Source organism: Macaca nemestrina, chromosome 6, assembly GCF_043159975.1.
Source record: "Macaca nemestrina isolate mMacNem1 chromosome 6, mMacNem.hap1, whole genome shotgun sequence".
Classification (NCBI taxonomy): Eukaryota; Metazoa; Chordata; class Mammalia; order Primates; family Cercopithecidae; genus Macaca; species Macaca nemestrina.
In genome coordinates, this window is record NC_092130.1 from 110289770 (window position 1) to 110313661 (window position 23892).

A 23892-nucleotide genomic window follows, 5' to 3' on the forward strand; every position below is an offset into this window, starting at 1 on the left:
CACAAGAGCACAACTTTACTGAAGGGTGTTAAGACATCCTGGAGATAGGTCATGTCAACCACTGCACCTCTCAACACCAATCCCTCCCTTTCTTCTTATCTCAAGATAGCAGTTTGGTGATCACCTTTTGTGATTTGAGGATGCTCCTAAGGTACTGTTCTTCAGCTTCTCTCTGGTGAACCATATCAAGGCACCGTACTTTCCCCAAGATATACATTATTCTCTCTAATAGCAATTCATCGCCAACTATTAAGAAATCTTTTTTTTTAAAGAAAAAAAATCATTCATGATGAGAATTATTCAGTACCATCTAAATTTTTGTTTTTTAAAAAAGGATCTTAACAGTTAGAACTTGAAAGAAATGAGATAGCCTACTACATGAAACAATTTGGCATAAGCCAGTTTGAGACAACTCACTAGTTATGCAGAAATCTTACAAGAGGAAAAGCAGAACAGTGCATGTGTGAGAATCTCCAAAGGGGTTTGGAAAAATGGTAGTATTGATAAACAACTGTGAGAAGCTGTGGCCCCAAGAGAATGGGATAAAATTCTGCTGCTTTTTCCCCTTTCTTTTCTACCCCAGCATGGCTCTGAATGAGGGCACAGTTGCAAAAAGTGCAGGGTAGAACAGTGTAACTAAAGATCCAATGCTCTGGCTGGAGGAAGAAAGGGGGAGGCCCACGATAGTAGAAGGTATTGAGGAGACTGTAAAGGGAAAAGGTACCCCATAAAGTCAGTGCATGTGTCGATCCAATGCTAAATTGCATATCAAAGACTCTGAGAACTTAAATAAAAGATAGTCTAGGCTGGGCATGGTGGCTCATGCCTGTAATCCCAGCACTTTGGGAGGATGAGGTGGGAGGATCACCTGAGGTCGGGAGTTCAAGACCAGCCTGACCAACATGGAGAAACCCCATCTCTACTAAAAAATACAAAATTAGCCGTGCGTGGTGGCGCATGCCTGTAATCCCAGCTACTCAGGAGGCTGAGGCAGGAGAATCGCTTGAACCTGGAAGGTGGAGGTTGCAGTGAGCCAAGATTGCACCATTGCACTACAACCTGGGCAACAAGAGCAAAACTCCATCTCAAAAAAAAAAAAAAAAAAAAGTCTAACAGCCAGGTCCCAGACTGGACAGTGGGTGGCATATACATGGGACAGATACAAATAGCAATGCAAAGGCATTGAGAACAAGACTAAGATTGAAACCAAATCCCACAGAAGGGTGATCAGAACTTGTGTCCTGAGCCCAAATGGGTTGTCTGCTATAACATAACGTTTTTCATAGGATGTAAATAAGACCCAGAGACTCATAATATTTAAAATGTTTAGGATACAATAAAAAAATTACTTGGCATAAGAGAATCATAAAAATCTTAACTTGCATGGGAAAAGACAATCAACAGATACTAATACTGAGATGACAGGCACTGGAATTCTTTGACAGAGACTTAAACAGTTATTGTAAAAAAGCTGAAAGAAGGGCAAACACTGTTGAAATAAATGAGAAGACAGAAAGCTTCAACATAAAAATAAATACCAATAAAAGTTTTAGAACTGAAAAATACAACAATCAAAATTTAAAACCCACTGCAAGGGCTCAGTAGCAGAATGGAGGTGACAGAGAACAGCAAAGGTCTAAAATTCATGTCACTAGAGTCCTAGAATAGAGAAGAAGGAGTGTGTTGAGGATAAAATAATTTAAGAAATAATGTCTAAAAACTTCCCAAATTTGGTGAAAGACACAAACCTACAGATTCAAGAAGCATAGCCAACATCACACATAGTAAACCCAAAGGAATCTATACCTACTCATGTAAATCAAATTAGCAAGAACAAAAGATGAAAAAATTGTAGAGAAAAATAACGCATTATTTATAAGGAAACAACAATTTGAATGAGTGAAGATTTTCCAAAAGAAACCATGCAGAACAGAATTTGGTGGAACAAACATCTTTAAAGTGATGAAAGAAATGAACTGTTGACCCATAATTCTGTATTCAGTGAAAATATCCCTCAGAAATGCAGGTTAAATAATGACACTCTAAAATGAAGGAAAACTAAAATAATCTGTGACTAGCAGATCTGCTCTAAAATCACTATTCAAGGAAGTTCTTTAGCTAGAAGAGAAATAATACCAGAAGGAAACCTGACATATCATGAATAAAGAAAGAGTAACATGAATGGTAAATATCTGGGTAAATATAACAGAGTCTTCTCCTGTTGAATTCCTTAAAATGTGTTTGACAGCTGAGAGCAAAAATTATTAACATTTTTCTGAGGGGATTCTCAATGTATGTAGATGTGATACATAAATTGGCTAGAATACAAAGGGAAGAGGTAAAGGGACCTATATACATATAAGAATTCTATATTTCTATTGAAGTGATAAAATATTAACTCTAAATAAACTATGAAAAGTTAAAAGTATATTGTAATTCCTATATCAGTCAGTGAAACAAAACACTATTCAAAGAGATACTGTCAAAAACACAATAGATAAATTAAATGGAAATGCTAAAAAATGCTCAAATAATCCAAAAGAATGCCAAAAAGAGGAAACTGAAGAATAAAAAACAAAAGGAGGGCACTTCTGGTTTCACCTCTAACATGTAAAGAGCTCGAAAGTCATCAGTTCATCCTTGCAACAAGAAAAAAGCTAAATAAAACTGGAAAAAAAAGATTTTTGTTTAGATGCATTAGAGGGTTGAAGTCACAGGGTAAAGTGCCACCCCCAAATCTGGAAATACAGGCAACTATAGAGAATCTTTTTCCAGATCAGCTTACCTGGAACAAATGCTACTGGAGCCATAAACTGGTAGGAATGCTTAAGTGGTAATTTTGATGAATTGCAGGAAGCTGTGTGTGGATTAGCATGAGAGTAAGAAACTCCTGGGGGCCCAGTCTGAGGGGGCTCTGATAAAACAAAAACACCAGGTCTAGATGGGTTCATTGATGAATTTTACTGAACATTTAACAAAGAAATTATACCAGTTCCTTGCAATCTCTTTTAGAAGACAGAAGCAGAGGGAATACTTTCTAACTTACTCTGTGAAGCCAGCATTATCCTAATACAAGAACCAAACAAAGGGATTAGAAGAGAAAACCACAAACTGATATATTTTAAGAGCATAGATGCAAATATCCTCAACAAAATATCAGAAAATCGAACCCAACAATGTATAAAAAAAATTATATACCATGATCTAGTGGGATTTATCCCAGGTACACAACAAAGCTGGTTCAACACACTGGTAAGGATGTGGAGTAACAGAAGTTCTTATTTGTTGCTGGTGGGAATGTACAATGGTAGAGACACTTTGGAAGACAGTTAGGCAGTTTCTTACAGAACTAAATGTATCCTTACAATCCAGTATTTGCTTTTTGATATCTACTCAAATGACCTGAAAACTTATGTTCATACAAAAACCTTTATACATATGTTTACTGTAGCTTTATTCATAATTGCCCTAATTTGGAAACAACAAAGACACCCTTCAGTAGGTGAATGGATAAACTGTGGTACACACATACAATGGAATGTTATTCAGTGCTAAGAAGGAATGAGTTATCAAGCCATGAAAAGACATGGAGAAATCTTAAATGCTTATTATTAAGTGAAAGAGGCCAATTTGAAAAGGCTACATACTGTATGGTTCCAATTATATGACATTCTGGAAAAGGCAAAACTATGGGTACAGAAAAATAGGATTTAGTGGGAAGAGAGGAATAAATAGGTGGAGTATAAAGGATTTTTAGGGCAGTGAAACTACACTGATACTATAATTGTAGACATGTGTCACTACACTGCACATCTGTAAAAACCCACAGAACATATGACACCAAGAGTGAACCCTAATATAAACTATGGAATTTGGGTGATGATGTGTGAATGCAGGTTCACTGATTGTAACAAATATACCAGTCTGATGGGAGAGGTTGATAGTGGGGATGGCTATGTGTGTGTGTGTGTGTGTGTGTGTGTGTGTGTGTGTGTGTGTATGGGCAGAGGGTATAGGGGAACTCTGCTTTCGCTCTATTTTGCCATGAACCTAAAACTGCTCTAAAAAAATAAAGTCTATTTTTTAAAAAAACCTAAAATGGAAATCTCAATTTGGATGGTTTCACTGGCAAATTCTATCAAGTACTTAAAGAATAACACCAATTCTAAATAATCTTTTTTTTTCCAAAAATAGAAGCACAGGAAACATTTCCCAGCTCATTTTTAAAAGCCTAGCATTATTCTGATGCCTAAATAAGACAAAAATAGCAGACGAAAGCTACAGACCACTATCCCTAATGAACATAGACACAAACATCCATAAGAAAGTATTGAATCCAACAAGTTGAATCCAACAATGTATAAAAAAGAATAATATACCACAACCAAGTGGGGTTTATTACGGGAATCCAAGGCTAGTTTAAGATTAAAAAAAGAAAATCAACCAATGTAATCTGCCCTATTAACAATCAAAGAAAAACCACATGATCATATCAGTTAGTACAGAAAAATGTTGGACAAAATTAAACATTGTTCATGTTAAAAACTCTCAGAAAACTAGAAGTAGAAGGGAACTTTCTCGAACTGACTGTATTAGTCCGTTCTCACACTGCTATGAAGAAGTATCCCAGACTGGGCAATTTATAAAGGAAAGACATTTAATTGACTCTCAGTTCCACATGGCTGGGGAGGCCTCAGGAAACTTACAATCATGTTGAAAGGGGAAGCAAACACGTCGTTTATGTGGTGGCAGGAGAGAGAAATGCAAGCAGAAGAAATGCCAGCCACTTATAAAACCATAAGATCTTTTGAGACTCATTATCACGAGAACAGCATGGGGGAACCATCCCAATGATCCAATCACCTCCACCTGGTCCTGCCCTTGATTTTGGGCCTATTATGAACCAGGCACTGGATACAGTACTATAAGGACAAAAAGCAGATAAATTATTTAACTTCACTGTGCCTCAGTTCTTTCATGGGTAAATAAAGATAATTAATACCTATCCCACAGAGTCAAGTGCATGTGAAGCACTTAGGATCAGTAGGACATTTTGTGAATTGAAGAGGCTAGGCACAAATATAAGAATGAAGAAAACCAAAGGCCGGGCATGGTAGCTCATGCCTGTAATCCCAGCACTTTGGGAGGCTGAGTCGGGCAGATCACCTGAGGTCAGGAGTTCGAGACCAGTCTGACCAACATGGTGAAACCCTATCTCTACTAAAAATACAAAAAATTAGCCGAGCGTGGTGCATGCCTATGGTCCCAACTACTCGGGACCAGAAGAATCACTTGTGACCACTCGGGACCACAAGAATCACTCGAGGCACAAGAATCACTTGAACCTGGGAGGTGCAGATCGCAGTGAACCAAGATCTCGTCAGTGGACTCCAGCCTGGGCAATAAGAGCAAAACTCTGTCTCAACAACAACAACAACAAAGAAAAAAAAAAAAAAAGGAAAAGAATATATTTAAATACTACTTTGTGTGAGAAAAAATTTAGAAAAGTAAACAAGAACATAAAACCAAATGCCATGTCACAGACCACTTTAAAACAGTTAAAGGCCAGAAAAGGGTTGATGGGGAAACGGGACTCTGTTGTAGCAGGCCTAGGCCAGTGCCAATGGGCACATTTATTTCAGAAAGTACCACATTGCTTCTACTTGAGAACAAGGATCACAAACTGGGACCTGGAAAAAAGCTTCCTAGGACCTATAGATGGGGTCATAATCTGTGATTGAAAAAGGACCATCATTACATACTCAATGACCAGAGATGACTTGTCCCAATGGTTCTCAAAGTGTGACTTGGGGATCCCTGTGCGCCTGCAAGGTCAAATTTATTTTTGTATGAATACTAAGACACTTGTTTGTCTATTTCATTCTTATCCCCTCATGAGTGCACAGTGGAATTTTTCAGAGAATACATGAAGTGTGAGATAAAACAGAGTAAAGCAGATATGCGCCTATCATGCCAGATTTCAGAGATTTACCAAAAAATTGGAAAACAATGCTACTCATATCACTAAATGTTTTGTTTTGCAGGCATAATTATTTTTTTATAAAAGTATGTTATTTATAACATATTATTAATAGATATATTCCATATAAACAAAAGCTCTTTGGAGTTCTCAGGAATTGTTAAGATTGTAAAGCAGCGGCCCCCAACCTTTTTTGGCACCAGGAACCAGTTTTGTGGAAGACAGTTTTTCCATGAATGGGGGTGAGGGGGTATTGATTTCGGGATGAAACTGTTCTGTTTCAGACCGTCAGGCATTAGAGTCTCATAATGAGCATGCAACCAAATCCCTCGCAAGTGTAGTTCACAACAGGGTTTGCGCTCCTATGAGAATCTAATGCTGCCGTTGATATGACCTTGGTGAAGCTCAGGCAGTAATGCTCACTTGCCTGCCACTTACTGCCTGCTGGGCGGCTCAGTTCCTAACAGGCCATGGACCAGTACCAGTTTGCAGTCTGGGGGTCAGGGACCCCTGGTGTAAAGGGCCCAGAGACCAATAATTTAAGCTCCACTGCCTAATACTAAAGGGTAAAGTTGCCTAAGTTCATTTAGCCAACTCGAGCCTTTATTATTTTCACAGTCTCCACCCTTATTGCTGTATTTGCGTTCATCTATGCTAACCTGTGCTTGGCAATGTCCTGTTTGAATGAAGTGGAAAACAATTGAAATATTCTACCAACACTTTGGGAGGCCGAAGCGGGGAGATCATTTGAGGCCAGGAGTTCGAGATCAGCCTGGGCAAAATAGTGAGACACTATCTTAAAAAAAAAAAAAAAATTAGCTGAGTATGGTGGTGTATGCCTGTGGTCTTACCTACTTGGGAGGCTGAGGTGGAGGATCACTTGAGCCTGGATCCTTGAGGCTGGAGTGAGCCTTGACTGCACCAGTGCACTCCAGCCTGGGCAACAGAGTGAGACTCTGTCTCAAAAAACCAAAAATTCTTTTGCTGTCATTGCACCCTTCATTCAATACATGACTAAACTATACACAAATTACAGTATGTATTACATATAAAAGGTGTTGAAACGTTTGCTAGTATAAGCAATGAGATGAAGCTATGTTCTTTCATGGTATCTTATAATGAGGTCTGACTGGGTCTAAAAGTCAATTATCTCTTTTTTACATCTGTATTAAGATTTCACTGTTTTGGATACAGACAGCTGGTACTTGTTGCTTCTGCACTGTGCTAACTCCAAAGGGAAGCTTTAAAACTTCTTTAAGCCAAATCTTGGTTTTCAGAACTTCAGTATCTAGCAGATACAAACTGTCTGACTGATGGCTAAAACTGATTTTTAACACTAGCCAAAGTGCAATAATAAAACTGAAAAAAAAAAAAAATCCATATCCAGAAGTTTTAACCCATAGGGTTATCTTGGAGAATTTTTCAGAACCAAGAACAAGACTATTTGGAGTTAAGGCTCCCAAGAAGAGGAACTAAATTGAAACTTGTATAGTTTTATGAAAAACAGAAGCAAACCACACTGTGTTTTCATTTTTTAAAAATTTAAGAAGGCAAAGCATTTCTTCTAAAACGTTAATCTCTTTCACTAAGCTCTTTAAGGAATCTTAATTAATTCTTGAGATTCTAATAGCCCTAAGACAAGTCTTAAATTATATTTACTTCGGGGTACAAATTAGAATGATATTTTGTGAAAGCCATTTGAAAATATTTAGCAAGTCAACATGTATACTCACTGACAAGCAATTCCAGTTTTAGAAATTTATTCTAAGAAAATGGGCAATGGCATAGAAACAAGGATGTTACAGCATTGTTTATATATCCAACAACACGGTCAAGTAAATTTGTGGTTCATCATATAATGGAATACGACGGTCATAATACAAAAGATAAAAATTACATCATAAAATTATATATGATAAGGAGAAGTAGTCACTGCATATTGCTGAGGGAAAAAAGCAAGTTATAAAGCTGTAGTACTATATGATCTCATTTCTGTTTAAAATATGTATGTGCATAGCAGTACCTGGACAGATACAAATTAATATGTATAAAAATATACTTTTACATATTTGGTATAAATAGCATAAATATATACATTGATATGTATAAAGTAATAGTATTTATCTTTGAGTTTGGGATCATAGGTAATTTTCATTTACCTTTCTTGAGCATGTTTGCATTCTGATTTTTCCACAGTGAACATCTTTTTTTAGATGGAGTCTTGGTCTACAAACCAGGCGGGAGTGCAGTGGCACGATCTTGGCTCACTGCAACCACCGCCTCTCGGGTTCAAGTGATTCTTGTGCCTCAGTCTCCTGAGCAGCTGGGACTACAAGCACGCGTCACCATGCCCAGCAAATTTTTGTATTTTTAGTAGTTTTTGCAATGTTTTTGCAAGTAGGTTTTGCAATGTTGGCCAGGCTGGTCTCAAACTCTTGACCTCAGATGATCCACCTGCCTTGGCCTCCCAAAGTGCTGGGATTACAGGCGTGAGCCACCAGGCCTGGCCACAGTAAACATCTTTTAATTATATAATAATCAGTAAAATATTTACTTGAGGCAACCATGCAATTGTTGGTATTTTTCAAATTTTTATAATGTGTGTACTATGGAAGAAAGTGACGGAGGGGAGAGAAAGAAGAAGAGAAAGAGGGAAGAAGGCAGACAGACCATTATATTGTTTATTATTTTATCTTGTATATGTGCTGTAATGTTTTAAGTTAATCTCAGATTTAACAATCTGGAAATAAATTTTCAATGAAACATAGTAGTGAAGAGTTAATGCCCATAAGATTGAAGCCATTCACATAGATTGAATTTTTCTCCTCTCCTTAGAAATGCCAATTTTGTTGTGTAAGGAGCAGGTGGCTATCTTTCTCAAAACTTTTTTGGGAGCTCACCAAGCTTCATCTAACCAAACCCAATCTGGCATATGGACTTCATCCATATGGTCATATGAATCCCTGGGCAAGTTCCTCCTGCCATGTGTCTAATCGGTTTCAAAAAATCCATGCTCGAAGAAGGGTTCCATAGCTACATGAGTCTGTGATACTGTGGGACTAAGGAACATAGTGACAAAGAGACCACTCTACCTGCTAAACTGGAATCTGGTACCATCACTATTACCAAATATTGGCAGTACATATCTGAACAAAGGAGGAATCCTAGTAATTATGAGTGAAAAATTTCTATCATGCATTTCAGTGTAGATCTACTAATAACACTTCTTTAAATGCCTTGTTAGACAGTGAAATCTGGGAATAATTTTCAAACACCATACGCACTGTTTACAATAGAATCATATTTCTTTTCTTTCTCTCCCTCTCCTACTTTTTTTTTTTTTTGCATAAAAAGTATAATGCTGCTGAATGGTACCCAAATGTCTGTTGTATACCATGCCAATACAGCAGCTCAGCCAAAAATGCGAATAGAATAGTTTGCCAAGTAAAAGAAAACATAACAAATTGGTAATGGTTTCTATCTTGACAGAAAATGAAAATGATCCCTCAATGTGTGGCCACTCATGCGGACACATAAAAATGTCTTAGAAGCAATCATTTTACCTCAGATAACAGACCCTGACAGTGTAGTACAGCACACTGGCTGACTTTCACTTCTCAGAAAAGCGGCAACCGTGACCTACAAAATAGTCTGGTAACCATGTAATTTATGCATAACACACATGCACATGCCATGCACTCATAATATTTGTTATAAATCATTCTGAATATAAGACTCCTTTCCTGAGAAGAATATACTTTATGAGAGAGAATCTAAATCACCAGAGACTTGAGAAAGCTAAACTGAACAGAAATGATGTTGTTGCTAATCAGGTTACAAAATCCAAAGGTCTAAATTGCAATAAAAAGGCATTACATAAGGGCCCTATATATGCTATCTGATTCTGCATAGTGCCTTGAACATGAAAAGTATTTTTGTTAGATGTTAGATAAAACAAATACCAAAAAAATTCTGGAGGTGCATAGTGTACAGCTCTGCCATTCTGCTTAGGAAACTGCAATTGAAAGCAGAAATGAACCTCCTGAAGACCTGCTAGTGGTCCCTTTGACTTGTTCCCCACCTCTTCACCATTTATTTTTTTCTCCCAATGGAGAATTAGCCAACATCATTGACCAGTGATTTTTTTCCCCATGTCCAGTGAAGTTTCCCCATTTTAAACTTCCTAATGAGAATGTTAGACAGAAAATTGATTGTATAACCAAATAACATGAAAAACAGGAATGGCACTTTTAAAAATACATCATTGGTATCTGAAGCTAATGAGGAATTCAAAATGAGAGAATACTGAACCAAGGGGCTAGGAAGAACCTTGAGAAGTTAAATGGTCTTGCCAAGTTGAAAGTAAATTTGAATCCTGTGGGTTATGAGTTTCAAATGAATCTTCTGGGGTTTGAATTTGTTGGTGACTTTCCTGTTCAATAAAAAAGGACTTAAATGGCTTATAAAAAGTTTAAAAAAACTTATTGGGCATCAAACTGCTCTTACAAAACACCATCTTGATGAGTTAAGTGTAAATGAATCAGAAACACATGGGTCATATTTCCTTTAAAAATGCATATGGATTCAAAAATAAAGGGAAGAGGACTTGGCAAAACATTTTTTGTGTGGTGGCTGAACCCAAAACACTTGAAAGAGATTTTGAGACATTCAAGGAATCCCCTCACCCCACACCCCCCCAAAAAAACAAGAACTCAAAACAAAACTAAACTAAACCTGTCCAGTCATATAAAACAAAAAGTTCTACACAATGTGCATTTATCTCTATGGGTCAATCAACATCCACTGAGCCTTTGCCTTTGGCACTAAACTATGGAAGAAGACAGCTTCTGCCTTCAAGCAACTTTGAATTTTGGTATAAACAAATCTATATAAGTAATAGAAACCTATTAAAAGATATCCAGGATCTTACAAAAACTGGCATCGTAACCCACATCATATGAAAACTATAAATTAATTGAGAAATAGACAAGGGCTTTCAGGGTCCTAGGTTAGATAGGATTCATTCCATTCAAATCATCATGCCCTCAGCCCTTTTGATTAAAGTTATATACAGTTGCAGAGTCTTACGTGTTTGAATGTTTTCTTTATTTAAGTGTTTTTATGTCTTTTTAAATGTGTGTTCCAGCCCTCCTTCCTCCACCCTCTAGATTTGTGAGTGCTCAACAAATCTTGCTGACTGGTTTCCTGGAGGATGGGAATGTTGAACAGAGTTTTGAAACAGGAGAGATGCTGTTTGGCAGAGAGAACTGAGGCTATGATTCTGGGTTGGGGTAATGGTACATGTGATGGTTCAGAGGCTCCAGAGGGTGAGTCATGTGTAGGGGGTGATACATTGGCTTGCTTGCAGCAATGTGGCTGAGCCAGGGTGTAGTGGGAGGTGGAGGCAGTTAGGTGTGGGGAGGCCTAATACATTGCATGTAAAGTCAACTTGAGGACAGAGGGGTGTGATAAAGAAAAACACAATTTTTATTCCTTTTTTTTTTTTTTTGCCAGTATAGGATAAAGTTCTAAGCAAAGGACATGTACATGTCATTACTTTATTTCTTATCAGTGTCTTAAAAAGCTGAAAAATATCCAAAGATAAAAATAAAATTAACTTGTATGAGTTGCTAGGATCCTGTAGATCATAACTTTGAAGAGGAAGTTGGTAGGATTATGAAATAGATTATTGAGTTCTAAAATGTTGTTTGTGGGAAAATGTAAGAAATTATTGATTTATTGTCTTCTAAGGTTGTTTTCGAGTTGTTTAATGTGAGGCTCATCTTTTCCACAATATTAGAAAGTTACTTAGAGCTGGGATAGTGTCATATATTTCTTGTGCATTTTTTACTGGCTAGCCCAATGCTGGACACATCAAGTGCTCAATAAATGCTTGTTTCTTCAGTGCTTGGTGCATTTATTTATGTTACTTTATATTGAACTGAAATAAAGTCAAAAGTTGCCAAGGTCCTATAATGGTGATGGTAAAGTCTGAAAACAAAAGGATGATATAGTGGAAATGTACCAGTAGGGTCTCTGCTCTGAGCCTACTTGTTCATGGTTAATACACAAAAATCAAAGCCCTTACCATCCTTCATCATCTTCTACTTCTGTTTCAGGAATGTCATTTTCAGGCGTTTCAGCAATTGCTTGAGTAAGTTTAGATTTAAACTGGTTCAGCAGTGCAAGGGTCTGAAATAACAATTAGACTGGTAAGTTTTCTGATAAAGATAAATATAATTTTAAAAGAGATGCTTAAGTTTGTTAGAAAAGGAAATATCCTACTTGGATGTAAAACAAAATGTTCGATTTTGAACAAAAAGAACAAAACTACCTTTAGGCTGCAATAGTGACATTAATAAACCTTGACATTAATAAACCTTGACAGTTTGGATTTGCACTGACATTTCCCCTCAGAGATAGGTGACTATTTTCTGATTTGGGAAACAAAAGTTTGCTTATGTAGAAGACAGAAGGCCCAACTTTTAAAAATACATATTTGGCCTGGTGCATTGGTTCATGTCCCAGCACTCTGGGAGGCCAAAGTGGGAGGATCTTTTGAGCCCAAGAGTTCAAGACCTCAAGACCAGTAGGGGTAATGTAGTGAAACTCCATCAGTACAAAAAGAAAAGAAAAAAAGTCAGATGTGGTGGTGTGCATCTGTAGTCCCAGTTACTCTGAAGCCTGAGGCAGGAGGATCCCTTGAGCCTAGGAGTTTCAGGCTGTAGTGACCTATGATTGTGCCACTGCACTCTAGCGTGGGTAACAGAGTGAGACTCTGTCTCTAAATAAATACATAAAATAAAATAAAATAAAAAATTTGTGCTCATTTATAGTTAAGGTTTTAGTGTCTATAAGAAAGAAAGGTAATTCATTAAGTTACATGAAATAAAAAATAAAAAGACAAATAGTATTGTTTATTTGACAAATTTCCAAAAATATAAAAATATCGATATTGGGAAGGTAGACTGAACATATTAACTGTTGGAAATGGGTAAATTAGAATATCTTTAGAAAGCTGTTGATATGTATTGGAAACTTTAAGATGATCATTCCCCTTGACTGAGTAATTCCAATCCTGGGATGATAGAAAAATAACGTGAAACAGAGAAAATGGCTTAAGCACAAGATGTGCACTGCAGCATTATTCATACAAATGGAAAAATGAAAACCTATTAAATGTCTATCAATAAGAAACTAGATAAATTTAGTAAAAAGCAATAAATACGCTATTTAAAAATTTTATTTTTATTTTTTATTTTTATTTTTTTGAGACAGAGTCTTGCTGTGAGGCCCAGACTGGAGTATAATGGTACGATCTTGGCTCGCTGCAACCTCCGTAGCCCAGGTTCAAGTGATTCTCCTGCCCCAGACTCCTGAGTAGCTGGGACTACAGGCACTTGTCACTATGCCCAGCTAATTTTTTATATTTTTAGTAGAGATGCGGTTTCATCATATTGGCCAGGCTGGTCTCCAACTCCTGACCTCAAGTGATCCACACACCTCAGCCTCCCAAAGTGTTGTGATTTCAGGTGTGAGCCACTGTGCCCGGCCTAAATATGCTATTGTTATTAAAAATTATAAATATGCTATTGTTATTAAAAATTATATACATGAAACATTGCATTCTATTGTTAAGTGAAAGATGAACACAAATATTGTGTTGAGTATATTTTTTTAAAAAATGTGTGTGTGTAGAATTCCTGTGAATTCTTGTTTGCCTCCTATGCTCTCCGTGAGCAAGAAGAAGCAAGTGGCTATAAATTTATAATCACACTATCTCCTGGATCTTAACAGTCTACTTCAGAATTTGAGCAGACAATAGAAGCTAGAAAAATGTTTTTCTACTTGACAGATTTACAGAGTACATCATTGTGAAATGGGATAAAATACTACCTGTCCGAGAAATCAAGGGCCTAATCAAGATTTTGGTATGTTGAATTCAATATAGAAATCCTCACATTTCGTAAGGAAAAAGATGTGTGACAGTTCAACATGTGAATAACTGGTATATTAAAGGGTCACAATACATTCCTAAGCTCCAGAATTTATCTAGAGAGTATCAATAAGATCACAGTTCATGAAAAAGTTAAGTAGGTCTGGGCAGTCTAGAACCCAAGCTTAATAAAGACAAATGGTGCCAAAATAACTGCAAGAAAAAGGTGGTTGGTTATTGCTTAAAAAATGATAGTAAAAAGCATCTTCTACTTTTCTGCAAAATTTAATGCCCACATAGACAACAGCTAAAAATACATACATTATCATAGTTACTGAATGAGATGAGTTTTGGGGAAAATTTATAAGTTCCTATAGAATATCATTATAGGCATTCTGAGGGCTGCTGAGTATGTTAGCATTTAGAAATTTCATATGTTTTTAGAGATTATAGAATTAAGCTCTTCAAACAATGTTAACAGATAAAGCATCCCTTGTTTTTAAATCTTATTCATTAAAAATACTCCATTGCTTACTCTTATTGTATTTGCTTATTAATAAGAAAACAGATTACTGTAAAAATATTGAAAAATAGAAGTAAAATAACTATTATCCCACCACTCAGAATAACCACTGTTAACATTTTGGTAAATATACTTCAAGGTAGTATGTGTGTGTATGTGTATGTGTTTATATATCTGTATCTATATCTACTATTGCATAAATATATCTCTCCATATGCCTATCTCCATATCTATCTATTTAATCTATATGATATGGTCTGGCTGTGTTGCCACCCAAATCTCAACTTGAATTGTATCTCCCAGAATTCCCGTGTGTTATGGGAGGGACCCAGTGGGAGGTAACTGAATCATGGGGGCCGGTCTTTCCCATGCTATTCTCGTGATAGTGAATAAGTCTCACAATATCTGATGGGTTTATAAGGGGTTTCCACCTTTTCTTCTTCCTCATTCTCTCTTGCCACTGCCCTGTAAAAACTGCCTTTCACCCTCCGCCATGATTGTGAGCCCTCCTCAGCCAGGTGGAACTGTAAGTCATTTAAACCTCCTTTGCTTCCCAGTTTTGGGTATGACTTTATCAGCAGTGTGAAAATGGACTAATACACCATAGCTTAAAAGTAAACGCTATCTTTTTTTTTTTTTAAGAGATAGAGTCTCACTCTGTCACCCAGGCTGGAGTGCAGTGGTGCAATCATGGCTCACTACAGCGTCAACCTACTGGGCTCAAACGATCCTCCTGCCTCAGCCTCCCAAGTAGCTGGGACCACAGATGCACACCACCATGCCCAATTACGATTTTTTTTTTTTTTTTTTTGTAGAGATGGGGGTCTCCCTAGGTTGCCTAGGCTGGTCTCAAACTCCTGGGCTCAAGGGATCCTCTCATCTTGGCCTCCCAAAGTCCTGGGATTACAAGAGTGAGTCACTATGCCTGGCCCTTACTAATTTTTAGTGATGGACGTTTGCATACTTGGAAATGTCTTTTTTAAAAGCACAAAGAAAAATGAAAACAAAAAAGACTTCTAAGTGGAATGAAATTTTAAAACTTCCTAGAAAATTATACTAGACCTGGATCTTTCTCCCTGAGTTACAAGTGGCAAGGCAGTTTGTTTTTAGAGCCAATTATTGAGCTACTGGCATTTGCTCAAAGAGGGGAGACTGTGGCAAACAAAAAACATCCTCTTGGCTATTTTTAGCTTCTTCTATATTTAAGATTAGACTTTCTCCTGCTGTATTACAAAGGCAAGAGAAGATACTGGGCAGAAAAAAAATCACAAAAATAATGGGACACATTTGTTATAGTGTGAAGAAGACAGGATTTGCATGGAGGCATTTTGATTGGCATCTGCAGGGGAATTATTCAGTTATGGCTTTTCCTGAGGCATGAATGGCCAACTACTTCCAGGAAGGCTCTTTCAGCACAGTGAGAGCCTTCCCAGAATGTAGAAGCTATGCTGAAGGGGTCCAATCTTGGCACACTCTGTTTATGCACATCTAACACAAGAGTCTCCCAGCTGGGCCCTGTGCCTCTGGTCCTGTCCTGTATCCAGTCTAATCTCCATACTGCAGCCCAGTTAGATCTTCCCAAAATGAAAGTGAGATCATATCACTTCCTTCTGTCAATGGTTCCCCATGGCCTTTAGGATAAATTCTAAACTACTTAACATGGTTTGAAAATACCTTGTATGAACTTACGTTTGCTTACCTCTTCAGCCTCATCTTTCTCCTTCTCTTATAGTTTATGTTACAGTCATATTTAATATCTTTTAGTTCTTTGCAAAGAGGTCGAAGACTTTTCATGTATGCACTGTTCCTTTTGTCTAGCCATACCCTGCCTCCACCTGGCGGTCTCCTATACAACCTTCTAAGTTCAGCTGACAAATCATTTCCTTAGGAAGGCCTTCCCAGATTCTTAAGCCATGTTAGGCCCCTCTGTTATTCAACTACATGGCTTCCTGTACCTACCGTTTCATAATGATCACCCCCTTTCACTGGTGTTACTTGTTTAACTAGCTGTTTTTCCTGATAGATCAGAGAGAGCAGGGATGTGTTCACGTGTTTACTGCCAAATACAGTGATTAGTACATGGTAGGTTCTTAATCATTATTTGCTACAAGAGATTGGGTGGAGGGGAAGGAATGAATGAGTCATCCTTAGCATCTCTGGTAGTATAGTCATTATGGTTGCTATTTAGAAGACTTTGTGATTTCATGAAAACAAGTTAAAATGTACTTTTTCTTAATGAAATTAAGAAATTATCCAGACATGTTGTTTGGGCTTTTTAATTTACTTTAATTTACTTTTATTTTGCCTGTTTCATTTATACAACTAAAATGGCGTGTCCATATATATATAAGGCAGTTTGTTTATATCCATATATATAAATATGGATATTTATGGATAAAATATGGATTTTGGCATGGCAGCACCAAAAATAAATGATTTCAGTCTGTCCTCTAACTTTTCAACATGAAGGGCTGCTTCAGAGATTTGTTTTATCAAGTGTCAAGTACTGCATGGCACATAGTGCTGACTCCCAAATTGTTGAGCTAGCTTCCTATCTCTTTTCATTCTTGATTTCTGACAACTTCTTAATATTACTACCTAAAGATTCAGGAATTACTTGTAACAAACACACTTTTATTACAATAGAAGTCAGCTAGTAGACCAAATAACTTATTTCCAGACAGTGTACAATTTCAAGCTAGGCTGACGAGTCAGCATGTGAGATGTCGGGCTGGAAGCAACTCTCTCATCATTTATAATCACCACTTCTTCATTTCACAATATTCACTACGCAGAGGTTCCACCTGGGTTTCTGAAGATATGTGGCTTTATGAGGTTCCTGTGCCTACTATGGGAGTACCAAGTTGAAACACGGAAGTTCCAGGCTTTTTCACCACCAATGTCTGGAAAGAACTCCAGAGTTTGAATCTTTATGTGAATGGCCAATGTCCACCCTACATAAATATATTCTTTTTCATTTTTAAGACGTAGCGCTTCTCCTGATATATAATCAAATTAGGCTTCATTTAGAAACACTTAAAAACAATAAAAAGACAATAAGTTCTGTATGGATTTGGGTTTTTGAAGTTACCTGATCTTCCCGGGAAGTTCCCTTCTTTGACTGTTGCTTCCTCAAAGCTTCATACTTTTGCTTTTCTCTTCTGTATTCGGCAACAGCACCATCTGGAGTGGCTTCTTCCTCTAAAGAATAGTAGAATATTTTTAGAATAAGCAGTAAAATAGCTCTGTGGATTCATAGCAATGTTTATGCTCCTGTTGCTGAAGAGGAGGTTGGCACTTGGGCTTGGTTTTTTGCCATTTAATTTCAAAAGAAAACCTGTAAGCTCCACCAGTTCTGTAACTACTTCCTAAATTAGAACATGACTGATGTTAATTTATGAGCTGATTTTATACATATATTTACTATACACTGCACTATTGTAATTGTTCTTCTCACATGTCCTTATTTAAGTTGATTATAAAATCGTCTATCTCGCTTTTAAAATAATTAAGGTTTTCCTAAAATTCAGTAGTATCATTTTACATTGTTTCCTTGCCTTAGAAGATACAACCTTTCAAATATTGGTTGATATTCCAATTACCTGCAACTTTTGTTCCCCAGTTATAACAATAACAATCTTCAATGTAATGGCATCATAGAAAATAAATACATCTAACAAATAACAGTTAGCAAAAGCAGACAAAAATAATCTTTACTGAATTAGAAATTAGAAAACAAATCTATGGGTTTGATCCTGCAATAATTCTATGTGAAGATTAATTAACATCCGGGTTCATAAAACACAGTGTTCCCTCAAAAACAAACAAGCCAATAAACCCAACTAGTAACATTTTATAATACCTTACATGAATAAATATCAATGAAAATTTGTGACTAAAACACACACACACACACACACACACACACACACACACACACTCTCTCTCTCTCTCTCTCTCTCTCTCTCTCTCCTCCTTAGCTGGAAGACAAATGATAAGCCAGATGTAATCAACAATGCTAGTAATCTTTCTACCAAAGCTTTAGTCTGTTGGTTGTCTCTTTGTTACCTAGTTTGAGGATCATCATGAATATGCAATATATTAACTATCAGTCATTTTGTTCAAGAGATTTTTTGGTCAAAAACAAAAATTTGAACTAAGAAACAAGTTGTCTTTTTGTGGTTACCTAATATGATTTTGGTAGAACTTGGAAGGACAGTCTGGTTTCAAAACTGACAGCTGCAAACATTAAAAACTGAGCACATTAAGGAAAAATGAACCATTAAACATAGAAATACTATCTGAGGCACACATGCCTAGTAAACACTAGTGAAGAGAGTATTGCCATCACAATTGGTATACATGAAGTGATTCTTATAGTAGGTTTAAAAGTTACTTTCGGCAGGGCACGGTGGCTCACGCCTGTAATCCCAGCACTTTGGGAGGCCGAGGCGGGCGGATCACGAGGTCAGGAAATCGTGACCATCCTGGATAGCACGGTGAAACCCCGTCTCTACCAAAACAAGCAAACAAACAAACAAACAAACAAACAAACACATTAGCCGGGCTTGGTGGCAGGCGCCTGTAGTCCCAGCTACTCGGGAGGCTGAGGCAGGAGAATGGCGTGAACCCGGGAGGCGGAGCTTGCAGTGAGTCGAGATGGCACCACTGCACTCCAGCCTGGGCGACAGAGTGAGACTCCATCTCAAAAATAAAAAGAAAATTACTATCATATTTTTCTACTGAATTGCATCTTTGAATACCTCTCTTCTTCTTATCCTACAGTAGTTAGATTTGCATTGTCCTGGGATAAAGAGCAAGCACTTTAAGATGACTTAGAATCCCTACATGAGGCAGTTAATGCCTTCCTTTCCAGTTAAGTCTCTCACAACTCCTTTCTGCATCCACCTTGGTGTGCTTTCATTTGGATGATAACTAGTATTCTTAAACCCTGCTCTCTTGACCAACCATCCACCTTTGCACATGCTTTTCTTCCTTCAGGGATACTGTAAACACTTCATCTCTCCATTCTTGTTAATTCTCCTTGCTTAATTCTGGCCCCTCCTTTAGGTCTCAGCTTGGTTGGCACTTCATGGAGCCTTTTCTGATTCCATTATTGAAGTCTGGTTTAGATGTCTCTCCTTTGAGCTTTCAAAGGACCCTTTAGCACTTATCACACTTTATGGCGATTTCCTGTTTATTCTTCTTTAAACTCACTAGACATTAAACTCCTTGAGGACAAATCATATTTCCCCAGCACTTAGGACAGTGCTTGGCAAGGGACTCAATAAATAGTCAAATAAATGAAGTAATAATGTAATTGGAGAAGGGGAAAATAAGAAGGTGTAGGCCAATTTGCCCTCTTCCCCTCGCAAGCCTCAGTCACAGTTCGCATTTGTCATGCACCTGGAATCTCCTGTTCCACTGCATTTAGGGAATCAGTAATTATTTTCTGCCATTTCCTAGGGCAGAAGTTTGTAAAATTCTAAGGAAAATTGTCATGGGTATCCGTAGAACTGTTTAATGTTTTTATGGTTAAAAAAATGCAAAAGAGAAAGGACAAGTTCTTTGCTTACATTTTCAGCTAAAAAAGATTGAAAACCTTTATTTGTGGTAAGAATTTTGCAATAAATGGAAAGGATATAGGTGAATTCTGCTATCTCATGTCATAGGTAAGTTAACCTTACAACCTTCAAAACAGATTCAGCATTGCTTATTTTAATGTGTTTCACACACATCTTCTTGAACACGGTCCCTTTTAGCAAGGACCAACCATTTGATTTCACTTATTAGGAATGTGCAGGAAGTAGGAAAATGTTTAAAAAGTGCTATAAAGAAGCCTTAAAAATCAATTTTAAAAAGTCAAGGATAGGTACATTTAAGTACATAATAAAGCATGGAAATTCTGTAGCTATGTTGTTTATAATACTAAATGGTTTTTTAATAACTTAGAAATAGTAGTCACCTCATTTAGGAAACTAAATGCATGTAATGATAGAATTTTTAAAAACAGCTGTACTGAGGTAGGCGTTCCATATAGTAAAATTCACTAATTTTGTATATAAAATATGATGACTTTGGTATTGTATAGAGCATATAACTTCCACGGCAATCAAGATCTAGAAAAGTTCCACATACCCTACAAAGTGTCCAAATGTCACTTAGTCGGTTTTCTTCTGGCAACAAGGCATCAGCGATCTGCTTTCTGGCACCACATTTTTGCCATTACTAGAAACTCATACAAATGGGATCATACAGTATGTAAATTCTAATGTCTGGCTTATTTTGGTGAGCAACTATTGTTGAGATTCATCCACATTCCTTTGCATAACTGAATAGTATTTCATAACATGGATGTACTCTAATTTGTTTATTTTCAGTTGCTTACCATTTTTGGCTACTATAAATAATGCCTCTTTAAACATTTACACACACAAGTTTGTTTGTGGACATATATTTTCATTTCTCAGGGGTAAATACCTAAGAGTGTGATTGCTGAGTCAAGTGCTAAGCGTATGTTTAATTTTATATGATACTGCCATACTGTCGTACAAATGGCTGCACCATTTTGGCTGCATCATTCCTATCGCAATGTAGGAGAGTTTGAATTGTTCCACATCTCCAAATATATCTGGCATTGTCATTTAACTGAGTATTTTAGAGAGTGTGAAATAGTATCTTGTGGTTTCTAGTGTTATTTTTCTGATAAGCGATATTACATTTTGTATGTGCTTGTTGGCCATTTATGTATCTTCTTTTGTGAACTGTTTATTCAAATCTTCTATTAATTTTTTTGTCTTATTAATGAGTTGTAAGAGTTTTCTTATATATTCTGGACACAAGTCCTTTGTCAAATATATATTCTGTAACTTACTTATCTCAGTCTGATTTCTCTTTTCATTTTCTTAAGGGTATCTTTCAGAGAGCAAAAGTTAAAATTAGATAAACAGCATTTTATCAATATTTAAATTTCATACATCACACTTCTTGTGTCTTATCTAAAAAATCCTTATTTGCTTCATGGTCTCAAAAGTTTTTTCTAATGCTTTCTCTTAGTAGTATAAAATTTTAGTTTTTCTGTTAAGGTATATAATTTATTTCAAGTGGATTTTTATGTATGGTGTAAGGTAAGGGTTGAGATTTTTTTTTTTCTATACAGACATCAATTGTTCCAACATTATATGTTACAAAGGCTTTCTTACCTCCAGTGAATGACCTTGGCACCTTTGTTGAAAATCAATGGACCATATATGCATATCTATTTCTATACACTCTCTTCTGTTCCATTAATCTATGTCTCTCCTTGTGCCAGTAGTATACTGTCTTGATTACTGCAGGTTTATAGTAAGTCTTGAATCAGTTAGTGTAAGCCCTCTAACTTTGTCTTCTTTTTCACAACTTTTTGGTGATTTTTTTTTTTTTGAGACGGAGTCTCGCTCTGTCGCCCAGGCTGGAGTGCAGTGGCGCGATCTCGGCTCACTGCAAGCTCCGCCTCCCGGGTTCACGCCATTCTCCTGCCTCAGCCTCCCGAGTAGCTGGGACTACAGGCGCCCACAACCGCGCCCGGCTAATTTTTTTTGTATTTTTAGTAGAGACGGGGTTTCACCGTGGTCTCGATCTCCTGACCTTGTGATCCGCCCGCCTCGGCCTCCCAAAGTGCTGGGATTACAGGCGTGAGCCACCGCGCCCGGCCCCTTTTTGGTGATTTTTGTTCCTTTGCCTTTCCACATAAATTTTAAAATCAGCTTGACAACTTCTTCAAATAAGTCAGCTAGGATTTTGACAGTAGCTGCATTGAATGTATACATTAATTTGGGGAGAACTGCAATATTAACAATAGTGAATCTATCAAAGTTTTACTGACTTAACCTGCCATGTTGAGGTCTGTAATACATCCTTTTGGTTCCGACCATCATGTACAGTCATGGTGCTGGTGTGAGATATGAGTGAGGAGTAGCTATTTACTATCATCTTTGTGACTATCTCAGGATTAATATTTCAGAAATAGGAACGTTTCGAAACAAGTATAGGAATTGTAAAAATGACTGGCTGATATGCTAGAAGAAATAACATGAAATAGCAAATATAAATAAGCAATTTTCATAGAATGGGGAGCAAACAGCAGTACCTCTCTTCCACCAAAATATCTTGGGAATTTAACAAAAAAGAAGATACATGCAACGTAATTAATTCTCACATCAAGACTCACTGAACAAACCAATGAACAACTTCCAATCCAGAAAGGTTAGTTGGTCAAAAAGTATTTTTAAAACAAAAAAATTTTTATTATGGAAAAATTTCAACACAAATATAGAGAGAATAGTATAATGAAGCCTCTTTAGTCATCACCTATTATCAATAGCATCAACTTACGGACAATCTTATTTAACTCACAAGATAGTCTTAAGACATTAAAACTAGCACTCAGACAGTAACCTAAAGCACATGCATTTCCTCTGGTAGGTAAAAAAGAATGTGTGCTCTTAGTTTCCATTACAGGAAGTACCAGTGGGCATGGCATCTTTAGAGCACAGACTTTGAAGTGAGACTGATCTGAATCCTGGTTCCACAATTTACTGTATGTGTGAGATAGGGATACGCTATGTCATCTTTTTGTGCCTCAGTTTCTTCAGCTATAAACTGGGGATGACAATATCTACCTCACTTGCTGTTATGAGGATTAAATAAAATACTGTCTAACATGTGGCAAACACCTAACAAACTATTATTACTATCTCATTCAGATTAAATTATGAAAGTACCAAAATACACACTCACACTGACTGTACAATTATGTGCTAGCTCTGTATGTTTTTCTTTGTTATAACTGATAAGCTTTCAAAGGATATCACAGACTCTTGCACAAGTCAAGCTTGTTTTTCTTTCTCTTTCCCTCTCCATACAAATACATTTCTTTCATACTATGGAATTTTTTACATTGACGGAGGGAAAAGGGAAACTATTTTTTTTTGCTAGATTATGAAGCTATACACATTCTAAAAGTGGTTATAAGGATTTTCCAGTTGAGAAGCTCTTAGACAAGTTAGCATTTTTATTTTACTTCCTCCTGCATTTCTCACATTTTAACCTATATTGAAAAGCTAATTAAGACAACTTTAATGTATCACTTTACTTTATTTCCTTAGTATTTATGAAACCACACTCTTTTTATATTTTCTAGCCATGATAATGAAAACACAGGCATGTAGTTCAAATCCTCCTGAATACATCTGCCCTGATAATATCTTAATATTGTAGCATTAGTCATTCTTCTTAATGTATAGTCATAACCAGCTTCATAAATGTTTTGTGTAAGGCAATTAGCAGTAGTGATGGCAATGCTGCATCTAAAGAATGAATAAAATTCACCCATAAATTATAGGATCTGTTTGATAATATCTGTTTGGTGATAGGAACTACATTTAAAATGACAGAGAAAAGACAACATTCTCT

At 36.8% G+C, this 23892-nt stretch overlaps 1 protein-coding gene across 1 annotated transcript in view; it reads right to left on the bottom strand.

Moving 5' to 3' along the window:
* Positions 1–23892, bottom strand: part of LOC105499478 (CWC27 spliceosome associated cyclophilin) — a 264382-nt gene that overhangs the window by 26514 nt on the left and 213976 nt on the right. Inside the window, exons 12-13 of the mRNA XM_071098872.1 lie at positions 17531–17640; positions 12069–12172 (exon numbers count right to left, since the gene is read on the bottom strand). Of these exons, the coding sequence (XP_070954973.1) occupies positions 12069–12172; positions 17531–17640 (214 nt within the window). The remainder of the gene's footprint in view (positions 1–12068; positions 12173–17530; positions 17641–23892) is intronic.